A 26,886-nucleotide genomic window follows, 5' to 3' on the forward strand; every position below is an offset into this window, starting at 1 on the left:
TTACCTCCGAAATGTCCTTGTATAACAGGGGAAAAAAAAACAAAAAAAAACAAAAAAACATCTGCTTACATTGTATGCATTGTATTATGTGTCCTGTACAGTTTATCTTATTTTATCTTGCCACTTTGATTACGTGAAATTAAATATAAAATAAAATAAAAACACAATTCACATTCGAACAGCACGTTCCATAATTATAATTGCTAAAGCACTTAATTAAAAAAAAAATAATAATAATAAATTTAAATGAAAAAGAAAGAGAGAGAGCGAGAGACAGAACTACATAATGACGTCATATTTCAGGGCCCATTCGTTGTAAACATTAAACGTCATCAGTGCGCGCGCAGGGAAGCGTGGGGCTGAAGGTGAAGCGGGTCTGTCTCCGTGGTTCTGGTTCTGAAGTTCGGAGCGTCAGCGTTTTTAGAAAGAGGCTAAAATGTCCTTATTTATGTCTGAAGAGTGTGTCTTTATTTTTATGTAATCAGAAGTTGTTGTTTTTTTTAATCGAGCCCGGACCGAGAGGAAAACAGCAGCACAGCGCCGATGTAAGAGCTTTTACTTTTACATCTGAATGAATTAATTTATTTTAATCAGGAAGTAGAGTTTTGTAACCTGTTCTTCAGTAATGTGGGTCTATCAGGAATCTTCTGGTTTCCCGTAACAAGATTTCATTCATCTGCAGTGTTTCTCCAGAGCCCAATGAGACAAAGAAAATCTCTTCTGTTTGATTTAAGGAATTGTCTGTACTAGGGCTGGGTATCATTAAGAAGTTGCCGATACGATACATACCTCGATACACAGGCCACGATACGATACATATCTCGATACAGTGCACTTTCGATTCGATACGGTATATTTCAAATCGATTCGATATGGTTCAATAAAAATTAAAGGCTAAATCATGGCTGTGATACTAAAGTCTTTGTTAATCCACTTCTTGTGCAAAGTGAATATGAAACACAAACATTTTAATCATCAAAACAGTGTCAGAATGTGAAATGTGTTGCATAAATGAGTTTCCTTTCACTTCACAAGCAACAAAACTGTAGCTGTAACAAAATAATTTAGTAAAACACACGTAAAAATACTCTTGGTGATATATCGATACAGCAGCCCACGTTATCGATACTGTATCATCACATTAAACGATACGATATATCGATATTCTGATATTTTTGCACACCCCTAGTCTGTACCCTGCGCTCTCATTGTTATTGTCACAGAACTACACTGTCCGACAGAGGTAAAAGACTTTAACTCTCCAGAGTGTCAAACTGAGAAAAAATACTTCAATCAATCAATCAAACTTTATTTGTATAGCACTTTTCATACATTTGGAATACAACAATTTAAACCGAAACATAAAACATAAACATAAAGCTCTTAAAAGTTATAGTAAAAATGAAAATGGAGAGCTAAGATCAGATGGAGACTAAGTAAAATAGTGATGATAATTTAATTTAAAACAACTATAATAATAACAATAATAATGATGATAATTTAAGATAAAACAGGTAAAAGTTTCAATTAAAAGCTAAATTAAAAAGATATGTTTTGAGTTTACTTTTAAAAATATGAAACCTCGCAGCGGACCTCAGATCCTCAGGTCGACTGTTCCACAAACGGGGGCCGTAAAAGCTGAATGACGCCTCACCGTGAGTTTTAGTTTGGACTCTTGGGACAGTTAAAAGACGACTACCTGAGGATCTGAGAGTCCGAGAGGCTCATATGATAAAAGCAGATCAGATAAATAATTAGGACTAAGATCATTAAGAGCTTTATATAATAAAATAATTTTAAAATCTATCCTGAAGCTCACAGGAAACCAGTGCAGAGACTTCAGTACTGGGGAGATGTGCTCTCTCTTCCTGGTCCTCGTCAGCAGTCAGCAGACTTCAAAGTTTCTGTTTTGTCCAGACAAAAGTTTAATAGGCCGGGCTTCCAAAATTTGACAACTTGATGCTATAATGAAGAAATATTTGTATGTGAAAAAATTGAGCTCAAAACTGATCTTTGACCCGTATTTGTCAGTTCCTGTACTCTGCCTTTTTATCATCATGAGCCAAAAATAAGGAGTCGTGCAAAGGCAAAAGGCAGAAACTGACATGATCAGTATTTGCTTGATTTTCTCCAGACTTCCATCCATTATAAGAACTCAAGGCTATTGGTGCAGGTGCTGGGGTTTAGGTGGAGATCATTCAGATCAGAGAGAGGCATTTTATGTTCAAACCAATTGGTTTTCAGCATTGAACCAGCAACCCAAATGAGAGAGTAATGCGAGGCTTATTCTGCTTTCTGATTGGAGAATTAAATTAAATCAAATTATATCATAAATTAATTAAACATCATGTCTAATGTTTTTGTAACTAAGAATAAATCTGCATTAGAATGATCAGGAAAAGGTCTACTTCATTTGAACATGTTAACCTCATATCTGGGGACACAGATTGGTCATGTTTACCACCTACAACCAGGCACAATGCAGCTCTCCTGTTATGGTTAATGTAAATTGTGGACTGTCCCTTTCTCCTGAATAAACTAAATAAATACATACATAAAGAAAATTACATTTAAGATCAAAATCTTACATACAGCTCAGTTTTTTAACAGCAGAGTCATCACCACCCTGTATCGACGGTTTTTCCTTCCTCAGGCCACAGACGTAAGTGCACAAGTCGATCTGGCTGATCTGGTGATAAAAGTTTAATCGTGATCTGATCCCCGAGACAGTCTGCTCTTTTGGTCACGTGGTCGTACGGCTCTACGTTCTTCTCTTTTTGAACTTCTTCATGACTCTGAGTGAGTCGTGAGGCTGGATGTGTGAATGAACCAAAACAGAACTCCAGGTACAGCGGAGGAGGAGGTAACAGCGTTAGAACATGGCTCACAACAGTCAGTTTTGTGTAAAATACGCCCTTTAAATATAAACACACCCTTCAGGACTTTGTGTATAAGTTTTTGCTTGAACTCTTCTGCAGCTGTTGTCCTGAACGTCGTCTGGGACAGGCGCATGATATTAATTAATCACTGCATTTATATAGCACCTTTCAAGATCCCCAAAGTGCTTTACAATTCATTATTCATTCACTCAACACTCTGTGGTGTAAACTACTATTGTAGCCACAGCTGCCCTGGGGCAGACTGACAGAAGCAAGGCTGCCAATCTGCACCATCAGCCCCTCCGACCACCACCATCACTCACACCTCTTTCATACTAGACAATGTGGGTGAAGTGTCTTGCTTAAGAACACAACAACAGTTTTTTGCCACTGGTGCCTCCTGTGGCTCCTGGAATTTCCAGTGTCTCCCATCCAAGTCCTACCCAGGCCCAGCCTGCTGAGCTTCTGAGATCTGACGGGATCAGGCTTTGACAAGCCGGTATGATCAATAGTTTCTAGAGCCTGTTCCACGCCGTCTTTTCAGTCGACAAATCAAACAGCAGGACGTGTCTTTGTCCAGTCACAGCTCGGACGTGGAGAGTGACGTCTGTTTGTGTGTCTCCTCAGGTCGAAGATGCTGCGTCTCCTGCGTCCGGCTCTGGTCTGTCCGAGCCCCGCCCTCGCGTCCCTGGCCCCGCCCCTCCACGTGCACGCGCCCGTCCTCGTGCACAGGGCTCACGTGCACACGCCGGTGCAGGTGGCGGAGCAGTTCCTGGTGGGGTTTCAGGAGATGAGCGGCGCCTCCTGGTGGTTCAGTATAGCAGCAGCGACTCTGACCGTCCGCTCCACCGTGACTCTGCCCCTCGCCGCCTACCAGACCGTGATCCTGCACCGGGTAAGAGCCAGAGAGCCAGAGCCAGAGCCAGGGACCTGTTTAGAAATCTACTTTACTGAATATATGTATTATATTATATTATATTATAATATAATATCTTATGTTATGTTATAATAATATTATATATTATATTATAAATATTAATTATAATTAATAATTATATATATAAATAATATTTTGTTATGTTATAAATAATATTATATATTATATTATAACATATTATATATTATATTATATTATATTATATTATAACATAATGTAATATACATTATAGAAAGTCAATGTTATTTTTTAGTATCTGGTTTTGGTAGATTTTTTTGACATCCCAAATAAAATCTCCTTGATGCAGAATAACTGTGATGTTTTTCTAATGAGCATTAATCAAATAAACGATGCCCCTAAATATTTTTCCACATTTGTGAATTTGGGTGAAGTTTTGCGACTGAACTGAACGTGCTGTGTGCGTGTGTGTCCAGGTGGAGGCGCTGCAGAAGGAGATTGCGCAGCTTTCCCAAAGGCTCAGTTATGAAGTGTCTGTGAAGGCCAAACAGGTGGGCTGGAGCGAGAAGACCTGCAGGTACCACAGATCCTCTTTTAAAAGTTTTGAAATATAAAAACACCGGGAACCATCTGGAATCATGTTTACAAAGATCCACTGACCCGACCTGCGTGAAGTCGCCCCCATCAAACACCAAACTACACAAAAACTAACAACATCTGTCGTTTGTAGGGATGTAACGATATCCAGTGTTGGGGAGTAACAGATTACAAGTACTGGAGTTATGTAATCAGATTACAAATGATGAGTAACTGTATTCAGTTACAGTTACTGTTTCAATGAGTGGTAATTGGATTACAGTTACTTTGTTGAAATAAATGGATTACACGGCAGTATTTTCCTGACTAAACAAGGACTAAACCAGGTCTAAAACCAGGTCTAAACCAGGACTAAACCAGGACTAAACCAGGACTAAACCAGGTCTAAAACCAGGTCTAAACCAGGTCTAAAACCAGGTCTAAACCAGGTCTAAAACCAGGACTAAACCAGGTCTAAAACCAGGTCTAAACCAGGACTAAACCAGGACTAAACCAGGTCTAAAACCAGGTCTAAACCAGGTCTAAGCCAGGTCTAAACCAGGTCTAAACAAGGACTTAAACCAGGACTAAACCCAGGTCTAAACCCAGGTCTAAACCAGGACTAAACCAGGACTAAACCAGGACTAAACCAGGACTAAACCAGGTCTAAACCAGGTCTAAACCAGGACTAAACCAGGACTAAAGCAGGACTAAAGCTGAACTAAACCAGGTCTAAACCCAGGTCTAAACCCAGGTCTAAACCAAGTCTAAACCAGGTCTAAACCAGGTCTAAGCCAGGTCTAAGCCAGGATTAAACAAGGACTTAAACCAGGACTAAACCCAGGTCTAAACCAGGTCTAAACCCAGGTCTAAACCCAGGTCTAAACCCAGGTCTAAACCAGGACTAAACAAGGACTTAAACCAGGACTAAACCAGGACTAAACCAGATCTAAAGTAGATCTAAACTAGGTCTAAATTAGGTCTAAACCAGGACTAAACCAGATCTAAACTAGATCTAAACTAGGTCTAAACTAGGTCTAAACTAGGTCTAAATTAGGTCTAAATCAGGACTAAACCAGGTCTAAACCCAGGTCTAAACTAGGTCTAAACCATGACTAAACCATGACTAAACCAGGACTAAAACAGGATTTAACAGGACTAAACCAGGACTAAAACAGGATTTAACAGGACTAAACCAGGACTAAAACAGGATTTAACAGGACTAAACCAGGACTAAAACAGGATTTAACAGGACTAAACCAGGACTAAAACAGGATTTAACAGGACTAAACCAGGACTAAAACAGGATTTAACAGGACTAAACCAGGACTAAAACAGGATTTAACAGGACTAAACCAGGACTAAAACAGGATTTAACAGGACTAAACCAGGACTAAAACAGGATTTAACAGGACTAAACCAGGACTAAAACAGGATTTAACAGGACTAAACCATGCTCCGTGGACCGTTTCTCCTCCTCTTTTATCAATAATATTTTTAAAGACTCGGCCTTTTCATTTTCTTTTAGCAAACAAAACATTTTATATTACGATTTCCTCGTCTTTGCTTCTTTACAACAAATCAAGTAATCCAAAGTATTCAGATTACATTACTCACGTTAAGTAATTGAACGGATTATGTTACAAACTACATTCTGGGGTATGTAATCTGTAATCTGTAGGGGATTACATTTTAAAAGTCACCTTCCCAACACTGACGATATCCAAATCTCTCGGTACGATATTTATGGTGATATTTTGGAGAGGCTTATAGAATTTTAAAATTTTAAAATACCCTGACAAGATTTTGGTGTGAATTATTTCCGTCATAATCCCAAAGAATTCAAGTCAAAAACATGTTTCTTCATGTTGTCTGCGCTGAAATGAATCATGGGAAATGTAGTTCCCGATGTTACTGCTGTAAAACCTGCATTTAAGCAAAGGAACTTGTGATTCGATATATTGTGACGCCCAAAATATTATTGTGAGACTTTGGACGATACGATATCACGATATTTCTGTTGTTGTTGCATCCCTAATCGTTTGTGCTCCGTTTGTGCAGCAAAAAGTCTCGTTTGTGCTGCTTTAATTTTGGAGATATTACAGATTATTTTAATGGTCAAATTATGGTCATCAGCCTCCAGGAAACAAAAAAAAATGCTCTAAAACGACACAAAACGGAGTCAATCATTTGTGCTTCGTTTGTGCTGGAAAATGTCTCCTTTGTGTGATTCCGGTTCTTAAATCCGTGTATCATTCCTTCATTTGTGTTTCAAAATAAAACCAAAAATAAGTAAACGAAAAAACAACTATTTTCTTCATTATTTGTCGCCAAAACCAAAATGAAAAAAACAGATAATGATTAGATTTTTCATTTTTCGATTTTGTGTTTAAATGAAAAACGGAAAAAACGGATAACGACCTATCTGCAAATAACTGCGATGCCGGACTGGACCAGGACTAAACCGTTTTGAGTCCCGGTCTGGTCCCGGTCTCAGTCGTTGTCTCAATTCTGGTCTCAGTCCCGGTCTCAGTCCCTGGTCCTGGTCTAAGTCCTGGTCTCAGTCCCGGTCTGGTCCCGAACCTGGTTCAGTTCTGGTTCAGTCCTGGTTCAGTCCTGGTGTAGTCGTGGTTTAGTCCTGGTTTAGTCCTGGTTTAGTCCTGGTTCAGTCCTGGTTCAGTCCTGGTTCAGTCCTGGTTTAGTCCTGGTTCAGTCCTGGTGTAGTCGTGGTTTAGTCCTGGTTTAGTCCTGGTTCAGTCCTGGTTCAGTCCTGGTTTAGTCCTGGTTCAGTCCTGGTTCAGTCCTGGTTTAGTCCTGGTTCAGTCCTGGTGTAGTCGTGGTTTAGTCCTGGTTTAGTCCTGGTTCAGTCCTGGTTTAGTCCTGGTTCAGTCCTGGTTTAGTCCTGGTTTAGTCCTGGTTTAGTCCTGGTTTAGTCCTGGTTTAGTCCTGGTTTAGTCCTGGTTCAGTCCGGCATCGCAGTCACGGACGTCACGTAAACGAGAAACGGGCCTTTATCCATATATATTTTTCCATTTTTCATTTAAACACAAAATTGAAAACTGAAAAAACAAATCATTATCTGTTTTTTTCATTTTGGTTTTGGAGACAAATAATGAAGAAAATATCGTTTTTTTCATTTTCTTATTTTTGGTTTTATAATGAAAAACAAATGAACGAATGATACACGAATTTTCTTAAGATATTAGAAGTTTTATTTTAGGCTGATGACATCATCCAGCTCAGACATGTCAGACTCAGGCCTGTGGGCCAAATTTGTCCCATGATATAATTATATTTGGCCCACGAGATCAGATCAAACCTGTATTAAAGCTATAGAGACATTATTTATTTAAAATGGTATTATTTTATATTCTGCTTGTTCTGAATATAAAGCTATTATTAAACATTTACTTTAAAAAGAAAAGGTTTAACATTACATATCCTGAAAGAAGAGAAAACATGCAGATGGTGTTGAGAATTTTCAATAAATATTTAGTTTGGCCCACGACTTAGTCCCAGTTTTTAATTTGAGCCTCTGTGGATTTGAGTCCAACTCCTCAAAATGTTAAACAGCCTCAAAACAGCAGAAAATTACACAAAATGTTTGTATTTTGTTTGCACTGTGACAATTTTCATTTGTTTCTAAAATTATTCATAATTATTTTTGTGGAAATTATAAGAGGTAATTTCCGTTCATCTGGCGGCAGCGGCTTTAGCAAAACTCCACAAAACTAGTGAAGATAAAAGATCTGGGGCTGTTGAAAAGTCTTTAGTAACTCGCTTTAGATTCATATTCTACATTTATTCAATCACAGGTGGTTTTATTTCTCAAAAATACCTAGAAAAGCAGGCGTTCTGACTGTGAGCGGCGTCGCCTCTCCACAGATCTGACATGGGTCCGGTCAAGTGGTAACGGAGGGAAACAGGGTCAGATTTTTGACATTCAAATGTCTCTTATTCAGAAACTAGAGGGACTATTGAAATAAGTAAAGTATCAGAATGTAGGAAAGAGTTACACTCCAACAGGGTCAAGTTAAACCTGTGAGATTCTTTCAAGTTCAAGACAAAAAATTTAAAAACTCATGTTGGTAACGGAGGGAATGAAATATGCAGCACTTTTTGGTCAATAAATCCAAACAGTGATAACTCTTGGTTCTCACTTACATATCCTTAACAAACTGGTTTGAATATTTGCTTCATATAGTTTTCTACCATATGGTACAAGATTAGGTTGAAAAACCTCTTACTTTTTGACTCATGAGATTTTTTATTAAGAAAGTTCATGGTAACGGAGGGAAAAGTAACAGAGGGAAAATTGTACAAACAAGTAGAAGGTGCAGGATTTTACATCATTTGTTGCTTTTTTCTTCTGAAAACTTTAATATTACTTCAAAATGAAAGGAAACTATTTCTATAAAATATGTCAGTCCTTCCAAGAACATTTTTATCATTTTAAATACATTTTTTTTTGAAAAATCATGTCCCTTCATCAACAGTTCAAAGATGGAATAACACAAGATATGATGAAATACATCCATTTATTTACATGATTTTCAGGTCTTTGAAATTTGGGAAATAATATTTGTTCCATGTTTCATACACGGTCTGTTTAAAACATATGTAACTTTAGAACCAAAAATGGTGCAGAAAAAAGGTCAACAGTTTGATAAACTAGAGCACATATATATCTGTTCAATACATTTTTATATTAGATGAATTAACTTGAATTTTTGGCCTTGTTGTTTACTTCTGCTTGACTGGGCCCACCTGTATCTTGCTCTGGTTTAGTCTCCATGAAGATACAAATGTTTAACACTGCACTGCATTTGAAGGAGCCTCCACCAGAAAAGTTCCACAGTGCAGCTTTTAATGTCTGTTTTTATTTTGTAGGTTCCAGTTTAAGAAGAACATGAAGAGGATCGTGTCCGAACTCTACATCCGAGACAACTGCCACCCGCTCAAAGCCTCCATCTTGGTCCTGGTCCAGGTCCCGGTCTGGATCAGCCTCTCTCTGGCGCTCAGGGACCTCAGTCTGGACTCCAGCGGTGAGAACCAGGTCCAAACCAGGTCTAAGCCGGAGCTAAACCTGGACTGAAACAAGTCTAAACCAGGTCTTCAGAAGCTGGACTAAACCTGCGATTGTGTTTGTGTCCGCAGGCGTGTACTCCGCGCTGGCTGCAGGGGGCGCTCTCTGGTTCAAAGACCTGACTGTCCCGGACTCCACCTGGATTATTCCCGTGTCTCTGGGGCTCACCAACCTCCTGCTGGTGGAGGTGGGTACTGCTTTGAATAAATGAGTGTTATTTTCACTCAGATTTGATGCCACACTCCTGTGTAAAGGCTCCTGTGTTGAGTGTGTTCACATAGGGCTGGGCGATATGGATCAAAAAATATATCTTGATATATTTTTCTATATCTCAATAAACGATATATATCTCGATATATGTTCAAGAAAAAATAACTCTCTAAAACTGAAAACTGCAAAAACAAATCTGCCAAATTCCACAAGGTCTTTTTTTATTTTTATTAAAGTGTAAGAGGTCGGCAGTTCATACAGGAACATTTAAGATTACAAAAACACTAATTACATAAATAATAATAATTAACTGTAAAATAAAAGAAATAATACATGTTTCCTTCTTTTCATTCATAAATAAAACAACTCAACACAAGCTCATCTTTGCATTAACTCTGTTCTCCAGACCAGAACCAGAACCATGAGCTCATTTAGCAGAAGAAACTCAGGATGTTCCTTATTTTAATAGATCCATGTTCCAGCAGTGAGGAGCTCTGAGGTTTAATCCCACAATCCACTGCAGATCAAACCCAACGTTTCCAAACACTATTGTACAAGTGACACTACAACAGATTATTAAATAAAATCTTCTGTATAAATAAACTTTACAATATATAAACATAACGACTCTAGAGCCACATCAGCCCGTTTGAGATAATAATGTGTTTAATGCAGTTCTGCGCAGGTGTGTTTACGTTTTACAGAAACTAAACTTAAGTGCATGACTCATTTGCATAAACAGCACTTCTCATGCAGCTCAGCTCGTTCAGCTTCTTTCAGACTAAAGGACGCGACTCGGTGGAACATGAGGATGTGCTGCTGATGGTTTTGTCTGTGAATGGTTGAAAAGGTTCGTGGTGCTTGAAGCTTTTCACTGGCACCAACTTTCGGCGTTCAGGGCGATAGTGAGGAGAGAAGGAGACACGAGTGAACAAAATGAGGGAGGCGGAGGCGACGAGAGAGAAGACAAACAAGCAAAGCGGTGAAATCAAAATTGAATATAAGCATTATATCGATATATACGATATGTCAGAATTCAGGATTCTGTGTTTACATGCGCTGACAAACCGGGACACTCATATCCCTGTGACATGATCAAATGATCAAATATCCCGGTTTGTTGACATAATCTTACAAATGCGCAAGTGCAAAAATGAACTTAAATCAATTTAATAAACCAGGAAAAATACAAACCGTGAGCTCCTTTAGCGTCAGAAGCTCGGGAGGTTTAACCAGCGGTGAAGAGCTGTGAGAATCCCACAATCCACTGCACACATCAAACCAACAGATTCTTCTTTAAAATCTTCTGCATAAATAAACTCAACTTTACAACATTTAAACCAGAACCGCTGTAGAGCCACATCAGCCTGTTTGATCAGATCATTCAGCTCTGATCACATTTGTTTACGTTTTGCAGAAACGAAACTTAAGACCGCATCGCTAATTAGCATAAACTGTTAGCGGTGATAAAAACAGCTGCTCCTTGTGCCGCTGATGTGATCAACCTATTTCGATTTGGATTATGTGTGTTCTTTTTGTGACAGAACAGGTGCTGATGATGGTGAGTCTGTTCTGCGTGTATCATAGACCAGGAGTGTCAAACTCATTTTGGTCCGGGGGCCGTATCCAGCCTATTTTGATCCAAAGTGTCCGGATCAGAAAACTCATGTCATATAAACCCCAAAAATAACAATAAATTCAAATATTTGTGCAGAGAAACACAAATCTATTACAGAAATCTTTTTTAATTGATGAACTCTTTCTTTTACAAAATATTATAATATTATGAACAACCTGAAACTTTAAGAAAAATACAATTTCAACACAAAGTTTTAACATGAACTTGTATGAAAATAGGAATTCAATTTTTGTTGTAAAATCCTGCACTCGGCTCCACTTTTCTCATGTTGGACATTTTTCTGATGAGGGTGTCACGGTCAACAGTCAAAACGATCGTCCTTTAAGAGCGTTTGGAAAGAGACAAGTCTTCATTTGTGCTGCTCTGGTGGGAGGGGCCACGTACAGAGACGCTGGAGACGCTGGAGACGCTGCTGTGATAAACACCACAGAAAATTAACACCATTTTAATAGAAAATATAATTAAAACATTTTAGTAGAAAATCAGCCGAGGGCCAGATTAAAGGTCTTGGGGGGCCGGATTTGGCCCCCGGGCCGTATGTTTGACACCTGTGTCATAGGAGATAGTTCATGTTTTAGCTTTTCAGTGATCAAACGTGTGCAGGTTTAGTGTTATTTCACTCGTGTACAGTCACTTTATTTATGTCGCTGTTGTGAAGAAAAGACTGGAAAGTGTTTGTCTTTTGGACGCATGTGATTTAACTTTGTTGTTTTGTGATGTGGAACCTGGTCTGGTCTGAGGATCTGAACCGGTCTGTGTTCGGTCCGTTTGAGGATCTGAACCGGTCTCTGTTCGGTCCGTTTGAGGATCTAAACCTGTCTTTGTAGGGTCTATTTGAGGATCTTAACCAGTCTTTTGTAGGCTCTGTTTGAGGATCTGAACCAGTCTTTGTAGGGTCTGTTTGAGGATCTCAACCAGTCTTTTTGTAGAGTCTGTCTGAGGATCTGAACCGGTCTTTGAAGATTCTGGTCTGAGGATCTCAACCGGACTTTGTAGAGTCTTTTTGACCGTGTTTTGTGATGTGGAACCTGGTCTGGTCTGAGGATCTGAACCGGTCTCTGTTCGGTCCTTTTGATTATCTGGGCTGGTCTTTGTAGGGTCCGTTTGACAGTGTATTGTTGAGCCTGGTCTGAGGATCTAAACCAGTCTTTGTAGGGTCCGTTTGAGGATCTGAACCGGTCTCTGTTCGGTCCGTTTGACAGTGTTTGTGTGTTGGTCAGTTGGGTCTCTGTTCGGTCCGTTTGACAGTGTTTTGTGTTGCAGTTGGCGTCCCTGCAGCAGAGGCCTGTCTCCGGGCGTTTCCAGAAGCTCGTCCTTCACTCGTTCAGAGCCGTGTCCCTCCTCATGATCCCCGTGTCTGCGTACGTCCCCACGGTGAGTCGTCCTGGACATTATCAGTAATAATAATAATAATAAGAAAATGCCCAGGTTACACTAGTTTATCTGTTCTAATGTCGTTTCCTCGTCACAAACAAACCTGGAGGCGAGAGGTTGGATTTTAAAATTGATTTAGTTCATAAATATATTTTTTTTAACTAAATCACAAACACAAATCTTCGCACGGCTCCTTATTTTTGGCTCATGATACAAAAGCAGAGAACAAGAACTGACAAATAAGAGTCAAAGGTCAATTTTGTGTGTGGAGCGACGACAAAACAAAATCCTGTTTGTTAAGTGAGAGGAGCAGAAGACAAACAGACTGAGCTGCACTTTCTTGTTCTTGTGGTTTTACAGCAACATCACGTCTTGGTCTTGAGATTGAGTGAGGGATCGGGATTTTGCTTTGTCGTCGCTCCACATACAAAATGTTCTCTGTAAACTCAAAATGTTTCCTTTTTGGTTCTTCCTGTGGATCAATCCTGCCCATCGCCTTCACCTTTCACTATTTTTCAATTCCGTTGGGAAGTGAAACAGTTTGAACGGAGGTTTGAGTCACACACATCTGATTCACTTTTGCATTTATGGCGTTCGCAAACTTCTAAAGCTTGTTTCTTGAGCCGTTTTCCGCTGTTAGGATCCAACAAACACACAATTAACGACGTCCGAATCCCAAAACTAAAATATGACAATATCAGAACCAGAAACAAAAGTGATATGGTTCAAAAGACTTGAAAAGATCGACTTTGACAATAGACACATCCCACTGGGAAAACAAACATGGAGGTTTGACGCTCACTTTTTAGGAAAATCCTTCCCAGTATGAACTGCGTGATGACCGGAAGTCCGGGATTTGTGATTCATGTATTCCAGGGCTAAAATTAACCAAATTATTCTAGTGAAGTTGTACGGAGTTTTGTTCATCACGAGGTTTTCTGTTTGAGTGAAGAACTCAGCTTAAATCTGCAGGGTTTGTGCGTTAAACATGTGTGAATGAAACAAAAAAAACACAACTCCAGGTTTGTTTTTGAGGAGGTAACGACGTTAGAACATGACTTAAATCTCACAGGAGTCAGTTTTATGTCATATAGGACCTTTAAAGTGACCAGCAGCTAGGGACGGGCATTCGATGAAATTTTCTTAATCGATCATCGGAAGAATTAACAATGGATTATCGATTAATCATTAACGTTTTTATATTAAAATGATCATCATTATTATTTCTATCTGCATTAATCTGCATAAATAAATTCAACTTTACAACATATAAACCGTAACGACTCTAGAGCCACGTCACACTTCACAATATAATATAAGAAATATAATAACAAAGAGTAAGAAATATAAATGGTAATAATAAGTTTGATAAGGAAGCAGCAAAAAAGAGCAAGAGACAAGAGTCAAAAATCTGTATGTCGTTCGTTCATTCATTTTTCAATATAAAACCAAAAATAAGAAAATGAAAAAACAACAGTTTTCTTCATTATTTGTCTCCAAAACCAAAATAAAAAAAAAATGGATAATGATTCGTTTTTTCAGTTTTCGATTTTGTGTTTAATTGAAGAATGGAAAAAACGGATAACGTCCGTTTCCCGTTTACGTGACTTCAGTGACTGCGATACCGAACTGAACCAGGACTGATCCAGGTCCGAGACCAGACCGGGACCAGAGCGGGACTGAGACCGGGACCAGTGGTCCGAGCGGTTCCTTGTCATCGTCTGCGTGCTGGTTCTGTGTGGGGAAAGTGAGAATGTTCTGTGGACTACAGGTCCGGACGGGCTGCTCCAGTCCTCCACACTCAAGAACCACGGCTGGTTCTGAGGTGGTGCAAAGCATCAAACTGACGCTTTCACACCAATGAAAACGAATCAAACTAAGAGCTTTTGGTTCAAATGAACCAGGTCCGGGACCAGAGCGGGACCAGACCGAGCCTGAGACCGAGACAAGACCAGGACCAGACCGGAGGCTCAGAGCCCACGGCAGGGCCGGAGCTCGAAGCTGAGGCTCGGACCCCGCAGAGGCTCAGAGTCAAAGCTCGGAGTCCAGTCTGGTCCTGGTCTGGTCCTGGTCTGGTCCTGGTCTGGTCCTGGTCTGGTCCTGGTCTGGTCCCGGTCTGTCCCGGTCTCAGTCCCGCTCTGGTCCCGGTCTGGTCTCGGACCTGGTTCAGTCCTGGTTCAGTCCGGTATCGCAGTCACTGAAGTCACGTAAACGGGAAACGGCCGTTATCCGTTTTTTCCATTCTTCATTTAAACACAAAATCGAAAACTGAAAAAACGAATCGTTATCCGTTTTTTAATTTTGGTTTTGGAGACAAATAGTGAAGAAAACTGTAGTTTTTTTGTTTTCTTATTTTTGGTTTTATATTGAAAAACGAATGAACGAATGACACAAGGATTGTCAAAGAAGACATAATGATATAAATGTAAATGTACAAGTCAAATAGATAAATAACTAATAACATATAAAATGTCAGTGTGGTTCCTGACTGTATATTATATATTTATGGAAACACACTTGGAGGGCACATTGAAAACCCGGTGTACCTCAGGCACAGACGGGGGCAGGTGTGGTATGTGCTGATTGGGATCAGACCTGAGTGGACCTGCTGCTCCGTGTTTGTGGAGGTTTGTGTGAGGAGCAGGTCTGGACTCGTCTGGAGCTCTGCCCTGATCACAGCCTCATGTGGGTCACACGAGAGAAACACAAGACCGGATTAAGACCAGGTTCAAGAGAGAGTGACGTCACCCGCGGCGCTCAGAACCAGTCGAACGAAGCTCACGAGGCTCGAGGTTAAAGGGGAGAATTTTGAGTAGGAATTTATTTACGTACAAAATAGTGAAATAAAAACCCCAGGATCAGGTAGAGCGAGTTAATACGAACATTTAAGACCAAAATGACGAGACAAAGGGGAGACAGCGCTTCAATGGAAAGTTAACTGGAGCCGATGGAGCCAGAAATGCCCCCATGAACACTTCCTGGCAGTTAGCGGCAGTGTTGGGAAGGTGACTTTTAAAATGTAATCCCCTACAGATTACAGATTACATACCCCAAAATGTAGTTTGTAACGTAATCCATTAAATTACTTAAAGTGAGTAATGTAATCTGAATACTTTGGATTACTTGATTTGCTGTAGAGAAGCAAAGACGAGGAAATCTTCATGTTTTGTCTGCTAAAAGAAAATAAAAAGTCCAGTCTTTACTTAACCAGATTAAAAATATTATTGATAGAAGAAGAAGAGACACGTCCACACAGCAGGATTTAGTCCTGTTAAATCCTGTTTTAGACCTGGTTTGGACCTGGTTTAGACCTGGTTTTAATCCTGGTTTAGTCTTGGTTTAGACCTGGTTTAGTCCTGGTTTTGTCCTGGTTTAGACCTGTTTTTTGTCCTTGGGTTAGACCTGGTTTAGACCTGTTTTTTTGTCCTGGTTTAGACCTGGTTTAGTCCTGGTTTAGATCTGATTTAGACCTGGTTTTAGTCCTGGTTTAGTCCTGGTTTAGACCTGGTTTTTGTCCTTGGGTTTAGACCTGGTTTTAGACCTGTTTTTTTTGTCCTGGTTTTAGTCCTGGTTTAGTCTGATTTAGACCTGGTTTAGACCTGGTTTAGACCTGGTTTAGTCTTGGTTTTAGTCCTGGTTTAGTCTGGTTTAGACCTGGTTTAGACCTGGTTTAGACCTGGTTTAGACCTGGTTTAGACCTGGTTTAGACTGGTTTAGTCTGTTTACCTGGTTTAGAGACCTGTTTAGACCTGGTTTAGTCCTGACCTGTTTAACCTGGTTTAGACCTGGTTTAGACTGGTTTACTGGTTTGGTTTAGACCTGGTTTAGACCTGGTTTAGACTGGTTTAGACCTGGTTTAGACCTGGTTTAGACTGGTTTAGACCTGGTTTAGATCTGGTTTAGACTGGTTTAGTCTGGTTTAGATCTGGTTTAGACCTGTTTAACCTGGTTTAGATCTGGTTTAGACCTGGTTTAGACCTGGTTTAGACCTGGTTTAGTTTTAGACCTGGTTTAGATCTGGTTTAGACCTGGTTTAGACCTGTTTAGACCTGTTTAGTCTGGTTTAGACCTGGTTTAGATCTGGTTTAGACCTGGTTTAGACCTGGTTTAGATCTGGTTTAACCTGAACTGGTTTAGACCTGGTTTAGATCTGGTTTGACCTGGTTTAGATCTGGTTTAGACCTGGTTTAGACTGGTTTAGACCTGGTTTAGATAGTCTGGTTTAGACTGACTGTTTGGTAGATCTGGTTTAGACCTGGTTTAGATAGACTGGTTTAACCCTGAATCTGGTAACCTGGTTTAGTACCTGGTTTAGTGTCTGGCAATGAGTAGAATTACCGAGAAGGGAAAAAAAAAGAAAAAGGGATATAGCCCAAAATGTGAAAACAGGAAAATAAATGTAATCCATTTATTTCAACAAAGTAACTGTAATCCAATTACCACTCACTGAAACAGTAACTGTAACTGAATACAGTTACTCATCATTTGTACTCTGATTACATAACTCCAGTACTTGTAATCTGTTACTCCCCAACACTAGTTAGCAGGTTAGTTATGTACATGAGAGTCTATGGTTAAGATTTATATTTAAAGACTTTTTTTTTTTTTGGCCAAACCACAACACTAAAGAAAAAAAATAAAATCAATGAAAGCAATTCAATAAAAGCCTGATAAATCTTAACCATCCTGTGTCAACAAGTCCTATAAAATCTTCTGTTAACATTACATGAGTTTATCTGATCAGAGGTGAGTGAGAGTACTGTTACTTCTGTTACTCAAGTACTCCAACAAATTACTCATGTAAGAGTATTTGTAAAAGAAACTGATCTGAATGATAAAAATCCTAGCTGAGGGAGCAGTATTTAGTTGTGTAACTTTAATTGTAAACTTATAAGTTCTGTTTGAGGAGTTGGAATTAAACCTGTGCTTGTCCTTGGTTTATAGTTTAGTTTTTACTCACTCGGGGCAGGACTGGTCCAGCTCTGCTCCCTCAGTATAAACTTTAACTCCTCTGACAGATCTTTTTTTTGTATTTAAAATGGCCTCAGGCACCAAAATATTTTGACATTGTTCCGAGGGTCACGTGATCAGGACTCGCTTCTGAGCGACATGTTTACGGCAAAAAAGGGGATTTTCTTAAAATATATTTTTTCAGTTCTGTTTCCCTTGAATAAAGTCAGTGACGGTCATGAAGTGCACAGTTAGTAGTAGGGACGGGCATTTGATGAAATTTTCTTAATCGATCGTCGGTAATTAGAATTTATATTCAATATTATCGATTTAATCATTAACTTTTATATATTAATAATGATCATCATTATTATTACTATCTGCACTAATCTGCATAAATTACAAATTCAACTTTACGACAAATAAACCGTAACGACTCTAGATCCACATCAGCCCGTTTATTATAATGTGTTTAATTCAGTTTTGTGCAACTCTCACAGAAACGAAACTTAAAACCACATCGCTAATTTACATAAACTAAAGTGAAGATAAAACTCCAGCTCTTGTGTCGCTGATGTGGTTCAACTTGTGTTGGATTAAAAGACATGACTCAGGTGAATACAGGTCAGTGTGACCAGATTTGTGTTTCAAAACCAGGACAGCGTACGGGGGAGGGCGGGGCCTCGTCATCCACATTGAGCGACTCTCACCTGGAAAAACTTTTCCCACTGGACACAGAAACATATGTGCTGCTTTATCCACTGTGCACATGGACTCACACTTGTCCCAACGCAACGGAAAGTGTGGAATTTCTTCGGACCTGTTTGGGTCTCTCTATGCTACAACAACCTACATTCGGTTTGTCGATTAAAATGAACGTAATCGATGAAATTCTTAATGATCAATTATCGATTAATCGACTAATCATGCCCATCCCTAGTTAGTACTGCCTTGAAAAAACTCATACAGCGATGTTGAACATGCACATGACATGAGCCGTTCAGTGGAATCATTAAACCTCTTCTCCCACCAGAATGAGGAAGTACATCATCATTTATGTTTAGATTCTCAAAATCAATCAGAAAAATCATTGAGTTTATTTTGGCTTAGATTAAGTCTAAACCAGGACTAAACCCGGACTAAAACAGGACTAAACCAGGACTAAAACAGGACTCAACCAGGACTAAACCAGGACTAAAACAGGACTAAAACAGGACTCAAACCAGACTAAACCAGGACTAAACCCAAACTAAACCAGGACTAAACCCAAACTAAACCAGACTAAACTAACCGACTAAACCAGGACTAAAACAGGACTAAAACAGGACTCAACCAGGACTAAACCCAAACTAAACCAGGACTAATCCAGGACTAAACCAGGACTAAACCAGGACTAAACCAGGACTAAACTAGGACTAAAACAGGACTAAAACAGGACTCAACCAGGACTAAACCAGGACTAAACCAGAACTAAACCAGACTAAAAGGACTCAATTAATAAACCAGGACTAAACCAGAACTAAACCAGGACTAAATCCTGCTGTGTGGACGTGTCTCCTCTTCTTCTATCAATAACATTTTTAATTTGGTTCAGTAAAGTCTGGACTTTTTATTTTCTTTTATCAGATAAATATTTTATGTTACGATTTCCTCGTCTTTGTTTCTCTACAGAAAATCAAATAATCCAAAGTAATCAGATTACATTACTCACTTTAAGTAATTTAATGGATTATGTTACAAACTACATTTTGGTGTGTGTAATCTGTAATCTGTAGGGGATTACATTTTAAAAGTCACCTTCCCAACACTGCACATGGACACATATTTATGATTATATTTGGACTCTTCCGTGTGTGTTTTGTTGTTCGTCGGGGTGATCCAGGTCTGGTTGTGACTCTCTGCGTTTGCTTCCAGTGCATGTCTCTGTACTGGCTCAGCTCCAGTTTGGTGGGACTGGGCCACAACCTGCTCCTGCGCTCGCCCCGAGTCCACAGACTGATCCGGGTCCAGACCGAGTCCAGTACCCCCTACAGAGACCTGTACGCCGCCTTCCTCGCCAAGTACCTGCGCTGAACCACCGGAGCGGCTCTGAGGGGGGGGGGGGGGCAGAGCGTGCACGCCGGATGCCCTCCCTCGCTCCGGGTGTGTGTCAGATGCCCTCCCTCGCTCTGGGTGTGCGTCAGATGCCCTCCCTCGCTCTGGGTGTGCGTCAGATGCCCTCCCTCGCTCCGGGTGTGCGTCAGATGCCCTCCCTCGCTCTGGGTGTGTGGGTGTGCGTCAGATGCCCTCCCTCGCTCTGGGTGTGCGTCAGATGCCCTCCCTCGCTCTGGGTGCCCTCCCTCGCTCTGGTTGTGTGGGTGTGTGTCAGATGCCCTCCCTCGCTCTGAGTGTGCGTCAGATGCCCTCCCTCGCTCTGGGTGTGTGTCAGATGCCCTCCCTCGCTCTGGTGTGCGTCAGATGCCCTCCCTCGCTCCGGGTGTGCGTCAGATGCCCTCCCTCGCTCTGGGTGTGTGTCAGATGCCCTCCCTCGCTCTGGGTGTGCGTCAGATGCCCTCCCTCGCTCTGGGTGTGTCAGATGCCCTCCCTCGCTCTGGGTGTGCGTCAGATGCCCTCCCTCGCTCTGGGTGTGCGTCAGATGCCCTCCCTCGCTCTGGGTGTGTGTGTCAGATGCCCTCCCTCGCTCTGGTGTGTCAGATGCCCTCCCTCGCTCTGGGTGTGCCCTCCCTCGCTCTGGTTGTGTGTGTCAGATGCCCTCCCTCGCTCTGGGTGTGTGTCAGATGCCCTCCCTCGCTCTGAGTGTGTGTCAGATGCCCTCCCTCGCTCTGGGTGCCCTCCCTCGCTCTGGGTGTGTGTCAGATGCCCTCCCTCGCTCTCCCTCGCTCTGGTGTGTGTCAGATGCCCTCCCTCGCTCTGGGTGTGCCCTCCCTCGCTCTGGGTGCCCTCCTCGCTCCTCCCTCGCTCGGGTGTGTGTCAGATGCCCTCCCTCGCTCTGGGTGTGTGTCAGATGCCCTCCCTCGCTCTGGTGTGCGTCAGATGCCCTCCCTCGCTCTGGGTGTGCGTCAGATGCCCTCCCTCGCTCTGGATGCCCTCCCTCGCTCCGGGTGTGTGTCAGATGCCCTCCTCGCTCCCTCCGCTCTGTGTCAGATGCCCTCCCTCGCTCTGAGTGTGCGTCAGATGCCCTCCCTCGCTCTGGGTGTGTGTCAGATGCCCTCCCTCGCTCTGGATGCCCTCCCTCGCTCCGGGTGTGTGTCAGATGCCCTCCCTCGCTCCCTCCCTCGCTCTGGGTGTGTGTCAGATGCCCTCCCTCGCTCTGAGTGTGCGTCAGATGCCCTCCCTCGCTCTGGGTGTGCGTCAGATGCCCTCCCTCGCTCTGGGTGTGCGTCAGATGCCCTCCCTCGCTCCCTCCCTCGCTCCGGGTGTGCGTCAGATGCCCTCCCTCGCTCTGGTGTGTGCGTCAGATGCCCTCCCTCGCTCTGGGTGTGTGTCAGATGCCCTCCCTCGCTCTGGATGCCCTCCCTCGCTCTGGGTGTGCGTCAGATGCCCTCCTCGCTCCCTCCCTCGCTCTGGGTGTGTGTCAGATGCCCTCCCTCGCTCTGAGTGTGCGTCAGATGCCCTCCCTCGCTCTGGGTGTGCGTCAGATGCCCTCCCTCGCTCCGGGTGTGTGTGTACGTCAGATGCCCTCCCTCGCTCCCTCCCTCGCTCTGGGTGTGTGTCAGATGCCCTCCCTCGCTCCCTCCCTCGCTCTGGGTGTGCGTCAGATGCCCTCCCTCGCTCTGGTTGTGTGGGCGTGCATCAGATGCCCTCCTTCTCGTTGTTGACTTCTTCAGACTTCCTTCCTCTCCTGGACCGAGGACAATCGCAGGAAGCGCTCCGGACGTCCACGCCGCCGTACCTCATTCACACGAAACGTCCCGACAGAAGACGCACGACGAAAATCCTGCTCTGACTCTTTAAATTAAATTATTAAACTGAACGGGTTTGTTTGGGAATATGTGATAAAAGTTTGAACTGTTGTTGTGTCTTTGGGCCAGGGCACTTCTCCGTTCTCTCCCATGTGAAGGTTTTTGTGGGTGATTCGTTGTTTGTGACAAAAACTCCAAACTCATGATCAACATGTGCTGAACTGTGTCATTTTGTAAAGATCAAGGCAGAAGCAATCGATCAGGAGACGGAGAAGAACAGAGGCTGTTTCCTATTGGCTGCTCTCATTTGTGGGCGGGGTTTTACACTTAACAAATAAAAGAGATGAGGTTATGATGAGGATCATTCCGACCAATCAGAACGCTTCGCTGCACCATTTCTGTTTGTTACTACCGTATTTTTTGGAGTATAAGTCGCACCAGCCAAAAAATGCATAACAAAGAAGAAAAAAACATATATAAGTCGCATTTTTTGGGGGAAATTTATGTATTTACTTATTTTAGAGACGGGCTAACCACTCTGCCACAGTCTGCCACAGTAACACAAGACACGAGATCAGGAGTCTGACCCACAACCTCTGGAAAAGTCTGGAATCGGACCATAGAGCCTGAAAAACGTCCATCCAAACGCTCATTTGTATCACGTTTCTCTCAAAGTCGTCTCGTGTTTACGTGGTGTTTTTAAATTCTGAATTAATTGTTCTGAATTAAAATATTCTCCTTCGAGTTTACATGGAAATAATGCTGTATTTTTTGTACTATAAATTGCTCCGAGTAAAAGTCGCATCAGCCAAAAAATGCATAAAGAAGAAGATATAAACATGTATAAGTCGCATTTTTGGGGGGAAATTTATTTATAAAATGAGAGACCAGGAGCCGACATTTCCTGTGTAAAGTGAAGTTGTAGTAAAAACAACAGAAGAGAACAACAGACTGTTAACGTCACATATGAACAGTTCTTCAGATAAACTATAACATAAACAACAGAACAGAACAACTTTAACCAAACTCTCCATCTCACTCCAAATCACTAAATCCATTCAATTCTTCATCCTCGGTGTCACTTCTGATCAACTCGGCCTCGACCTCCGGAGGTAAACCAGGGTGTCCCCAGGTTTGACTACCCCCAAATTTAAGACTTTTTAAAGACCTTTTTAAGACCACTTAAATGAAAATGAAGACCAACATCGCACTCATTATGTGGGCGAAAAACACCAGATCCAATTCTAATAATGACCATTACTCACTGCTTTAAATAACAAAAAATATTTTATTATAACATCTCATTTAGAACTCATGTACAGGCGAGTTTCATTGTTGACAAAAGCGCGCGTTGCATGCTGGGAATTATTTTGATCGGCGGAAAGAAACACTAATTCAACATGACGGACGGAGCGAGAAAGCACGTAAAGGGTATTGATCCCGGTTATTTATCCACTCTAACGGCAGAGGACCCAAGACCATTTGACCAGAAATTGGTCATAAGCATCGACGGACGACAAATCACCCTTTTCAACCCCAACAAAAGGTGGAACAAACCAAATTTCTGGTCAGAATCGCCAACTACCTGGACAAATATTCACTTTGGGCGATATCCACAATGACTTGGTGGAAACTCCTGGGTCATTCACAGCAGAAAAGATGAAAACCTCCAAGAGTCTCGATGTGTTGTTGAACTTGTTGGAGTCCACGGTTTGTTAGGATCTTCTACGTTTGCTCTGCGGATGTTTGAAAGTCGTTTAATTCACCGTTAGCGGTTCTTTTCACTCAGAATATAAAAAAGACATTTTCCTTCTTCCGTGCTTCTATTTGTGCATCCGATAATGCAGCAGGAATTTACCATTATCGGGGATAAATACGCGAGGTTACGCACTGTGTTTGACGCTACCGTGTTTCTTGCCTCCGACCAAAATATTTCCCAGCAGCAACGCGGGCTTTTAATAACAATGACGTCAGCTGAAACTCGCCTATATTGGTAGGCATTACTTGTAAAATGGCCAAAAAATCTATTATAACATTCTAACAAGACAAGCTAAGTATTGTTTGTCCCTACTCCAAATTAGACGTTCATTCATGTTACGTGATTTCACTTTTTTTTTTTTTCCCCTCCCTCTGTTTAACATTTGCGCTGCAGTGCTGTTGAGTTTACCAAAAAATAGACAAATGAAATTTCAGACCTTTGTGAAAAAAATAAAGACTTGGACAACATAATTTAAGACTTTTTTTAGGCCTTCATTTAGGAACATGAAATTTAAGACCTTTTTAAGACTTTTAAGACCCCGCGGCTGCACTGTAAACACAGCGCCGCTTCCTCTTCTGTGTCGCTGTCGTCAGACTCCGCGTCAGTTCCAGTTAGAATTATTCGGGCCTTTCTGAATCCCGACAGGACGGTTTCGGTGTCGCTGAAGTCCAGGCTTTGTCCATCCATCCAGTGACTCCAGGAAAGTTTCATGGTTCATCCTCCCGGCGTCACAAATTTCTTTCTCACTCCAAACTTTCTTTCTTGCAGTTTGTAAATCTGCAGAATCTGATTTTGTTTTTGTGTTCAGTCTTCTCAGTCGTCTTTATAAGTTTGTTTAAATGTTAAATTGTCCAGTGGTGCAGAAGTAACGGTGCGATCGACTGACATGACACAGACAGAACAGAGGCTCTTTCTGCAGGAGACATGCGCAGTAGAGCCAAGTGACAGTGGTACAGGAGGAACAGGAGCAGCAGATACTCACACACAAGACTAGAACCTCTCACCGCTTCACTCAAACATTTTAATGTAGATTTCACAGGAAACACCCAAACCATGAAAAAAAGTGCGACTAATAGTCCAAAACATACGGTAAGTTAGATCGTATCACTTTGGATCGATTGCTTCTGTCTTGGCATCCTGGATCTTGGCTGAGAATTTTTTTTCACTGCAAATTTTACACTTTTGACTGTTGAATTTGAGGCCTTGAAAATATTTGTGCTGAATATTTTAAAGGAGATTTTTTTTATATATATATTGAATTTTAAAGTTTGAAAACGTGCACTTAAAATTTCATTCACTGACATTCAGAATAAATAGTAATTCAAAAATTCAAAGTGTTTACTCCTCGTAAAATAAAGGTTAAATAAAAATAAACACATTTGTACATTCGCGATTTTTGTTATGAATGGAATCAGTGTGGAAGTCTGGCTCTGGATAAACCACAAGTAAAAGAAGACAGGCGAGAAAGTTATAGAAAGTACATTTGTTTGACGTTTCACAGGACTGGAGTTACTGTGAGTTACTGTTACTGCTGTAAATACTTCATAAATAAAAATAAAACACAATCACAAAGGTTGTTTCTTTAGGTAAGGTTTTGTCTCTGTGTTTAAAACCTGCTGCTGCTGATGGTGGAGACTTTTATTTTGAGTTTCCGTCCCAACTTTGAGCAAACCAAAAACAGCTCGAAAAATTACAAAATCACTTGAATCACTTAAAATCAGCTAAATTCTTGATCTGCTTTTCATCCTTTAATTGTTCTAAAAATCTCAGCAAAATACTTTTAATTTTTACTCTTATAAAGTAAATTTTTAAACACTTGGAAATCCTGGTTAAATAAAGGTGAAATAAAAATAAATACATTTGTACATTTATGATATTGTGTTTGATTTACGATATTCACTGTTGTGGTGAAGAGGAGCTGAGTCTTGATTTACCGTCATTTTCTGTTCCTCCCCTCACCTCTGGTCATGAGCTCTGGTCATGACCGAAAGGACAAAATCGACGATACGAGCGACACAAATGAGTTTCCTCTGCAGGGTGACTGGGCGATATGGAGCAAAAAATATATCTCGATATATTTTGTTATATCTCGATATCTGTATAGGAAAAATACCCCCCCAAAACTCCTGTAAAAACAAATCTGCCAAGTTCCACAAGGTTTTTTTATTTATTTTTTATGTAGGAACAAAGTGCTTCTGCCATATTTGATATTTGAAATGTGTGACTCTCACAAACGCTTTTCTCCATGGAGACGTTACTGCTCTGTCTGGAATGTTTCACAGTATGGACTAAACCAGGACTAAACCAGGACTAAACCAGGACTAAACCAGGACTAAAGCAGGACTAAAGCAGGACTAAAGCAGGACTAAACCAGGACTAAAGCAGGACTAAAGCTAAACCAGGACTAAAGGGACTAAACCTAAAGGACTAAACCAGGACTAAAGGACTAAACAGGACTAAAGCAGGACTAAACCAGGACTAAAGCAGGACTAAACTAAACCAGGACTAAACCAGGACTAAACCAGGACTAAACCAGCAGGACTAAAGGACTAAAGCAGACTAAACCAGGACTAAAGCAGGACTAAACCAGGACTAAACAGGACTAGGACTAAACCAGGACTAAACCAGGACTAAAGCAGACTAAAGCAAGGACTAAAGGACTAAAGGACTAAAGCAGGACTAAACCAGGACTAAAGGACTAAACCAGGACTAAACCAGGACTAAAGGACTGACTAAACCAGGACTAAACCAGGACTAAAGGACAGGACTAAACCAGGACCAGGACTAAACCAGGACTAAACCAGGACTAAACCAGGACTAAAGGACTAAACCAGGACTAAATTAAACCAGGACTTAAACTAAACTAAAGGACTAAACCATAAAGGACTAAACCAGGACTAAAGGGACTAAACCTAGACTAAACCTTACCAGGACTAAACTTATTTAGTCCTGGTAAAGCCTGTTTTAGTCCTGGTTTAGTCTCAGTTACAAGACAAAAATGCAAAAAATAAAAAAGGAAGGAAATGGAATGATTCAAGTGAAAGTGTGTGGAGTTTAAAAACACAGAGGAGCACTTCCTGTATCACCACATGATGACATCACAACAGAGAGTTTTCAGTTTGAGAGAAGATCTCCTTTAAATATAAGACAGTTACATATATATGATACACTGCTGCGTACTACTACTACTACTACTACTACTACTACTACTACTACTACTACTACTACTACTACTACTACTACTACTACTACTACTACTACTACTACTACTACTACTACTACTACTACTACTACTACTACTACTACTACTACTACTACTACTACTACTACTTGCTACTACTACTACTACTACTACTACTACTACTACTACTACTACTACTACTACTGCTACTACTACTACTACTACTACTACTACTACTACTACTACTACTACTACTACTACTACTACTACTACTACTACTACTACTACTACTACTACTACTACTACTACTACTACTACTACTACTACTACTACTACTACTACTACTACTACTACTACTACTACTACTACTACTACTACTACTACTACTACTACTACTACTACTACTACTGCTACTACTACTACTACTGCTACTAC

The 26,886-nt window shown here is 41.1% G+C and overlaps 1 protein-coding gene across 1 annotated transcript; it reads left to right on the forward strand.

Moving 5' to 3' along the window:
- The first annotated feature begins 348 nt into the window (after window positions 1-348).
- LOC110160319 (cytochrome c oxidase assembly protein COX18, mitochondrial) lies at window positions 349-19,919 on the forward strand. Its single transcript, XM_020924957.2, has 7 exons — window positions 349-545; window positions 3,507-3,774; window positions 4,251-4,351; window positions 9,241-9,395; window positions 9,508-9,623; window positions 12,549-12,659; window positions 19,524-19,919. Coding segments are annotated over exons 1-7 (912 nt in total). The 5' UTR covers window positions 349-543; the 3' UTR covers window positions 19,683-19,919.
- The last annotated feature ends 6,967 nt before the right edge of the window (window positions 19,920-26,886 follow it).

The sequence above is a fragment of the Boleophthalmus pectinirostris genome, unplaced genomic scaffold (assembly GCF_026225935.1).
Source record: "Boleophthalmus pectinirostris isolate CB_2022bp ecotype Guang Dong unplaced genomic scaffold, ASM2622593v1 HiC_scaffold_3, whole genome shotgun sequence".
In the NCBI taxonomy this organism is placed as follows: domain Eukaryota; kingdom Metazoa; phylum Chordata; class Actinopteri; order Gobiiformes; family Gobiidae; genus Boleophthalmus; species Boleophthalmus pectinirostris.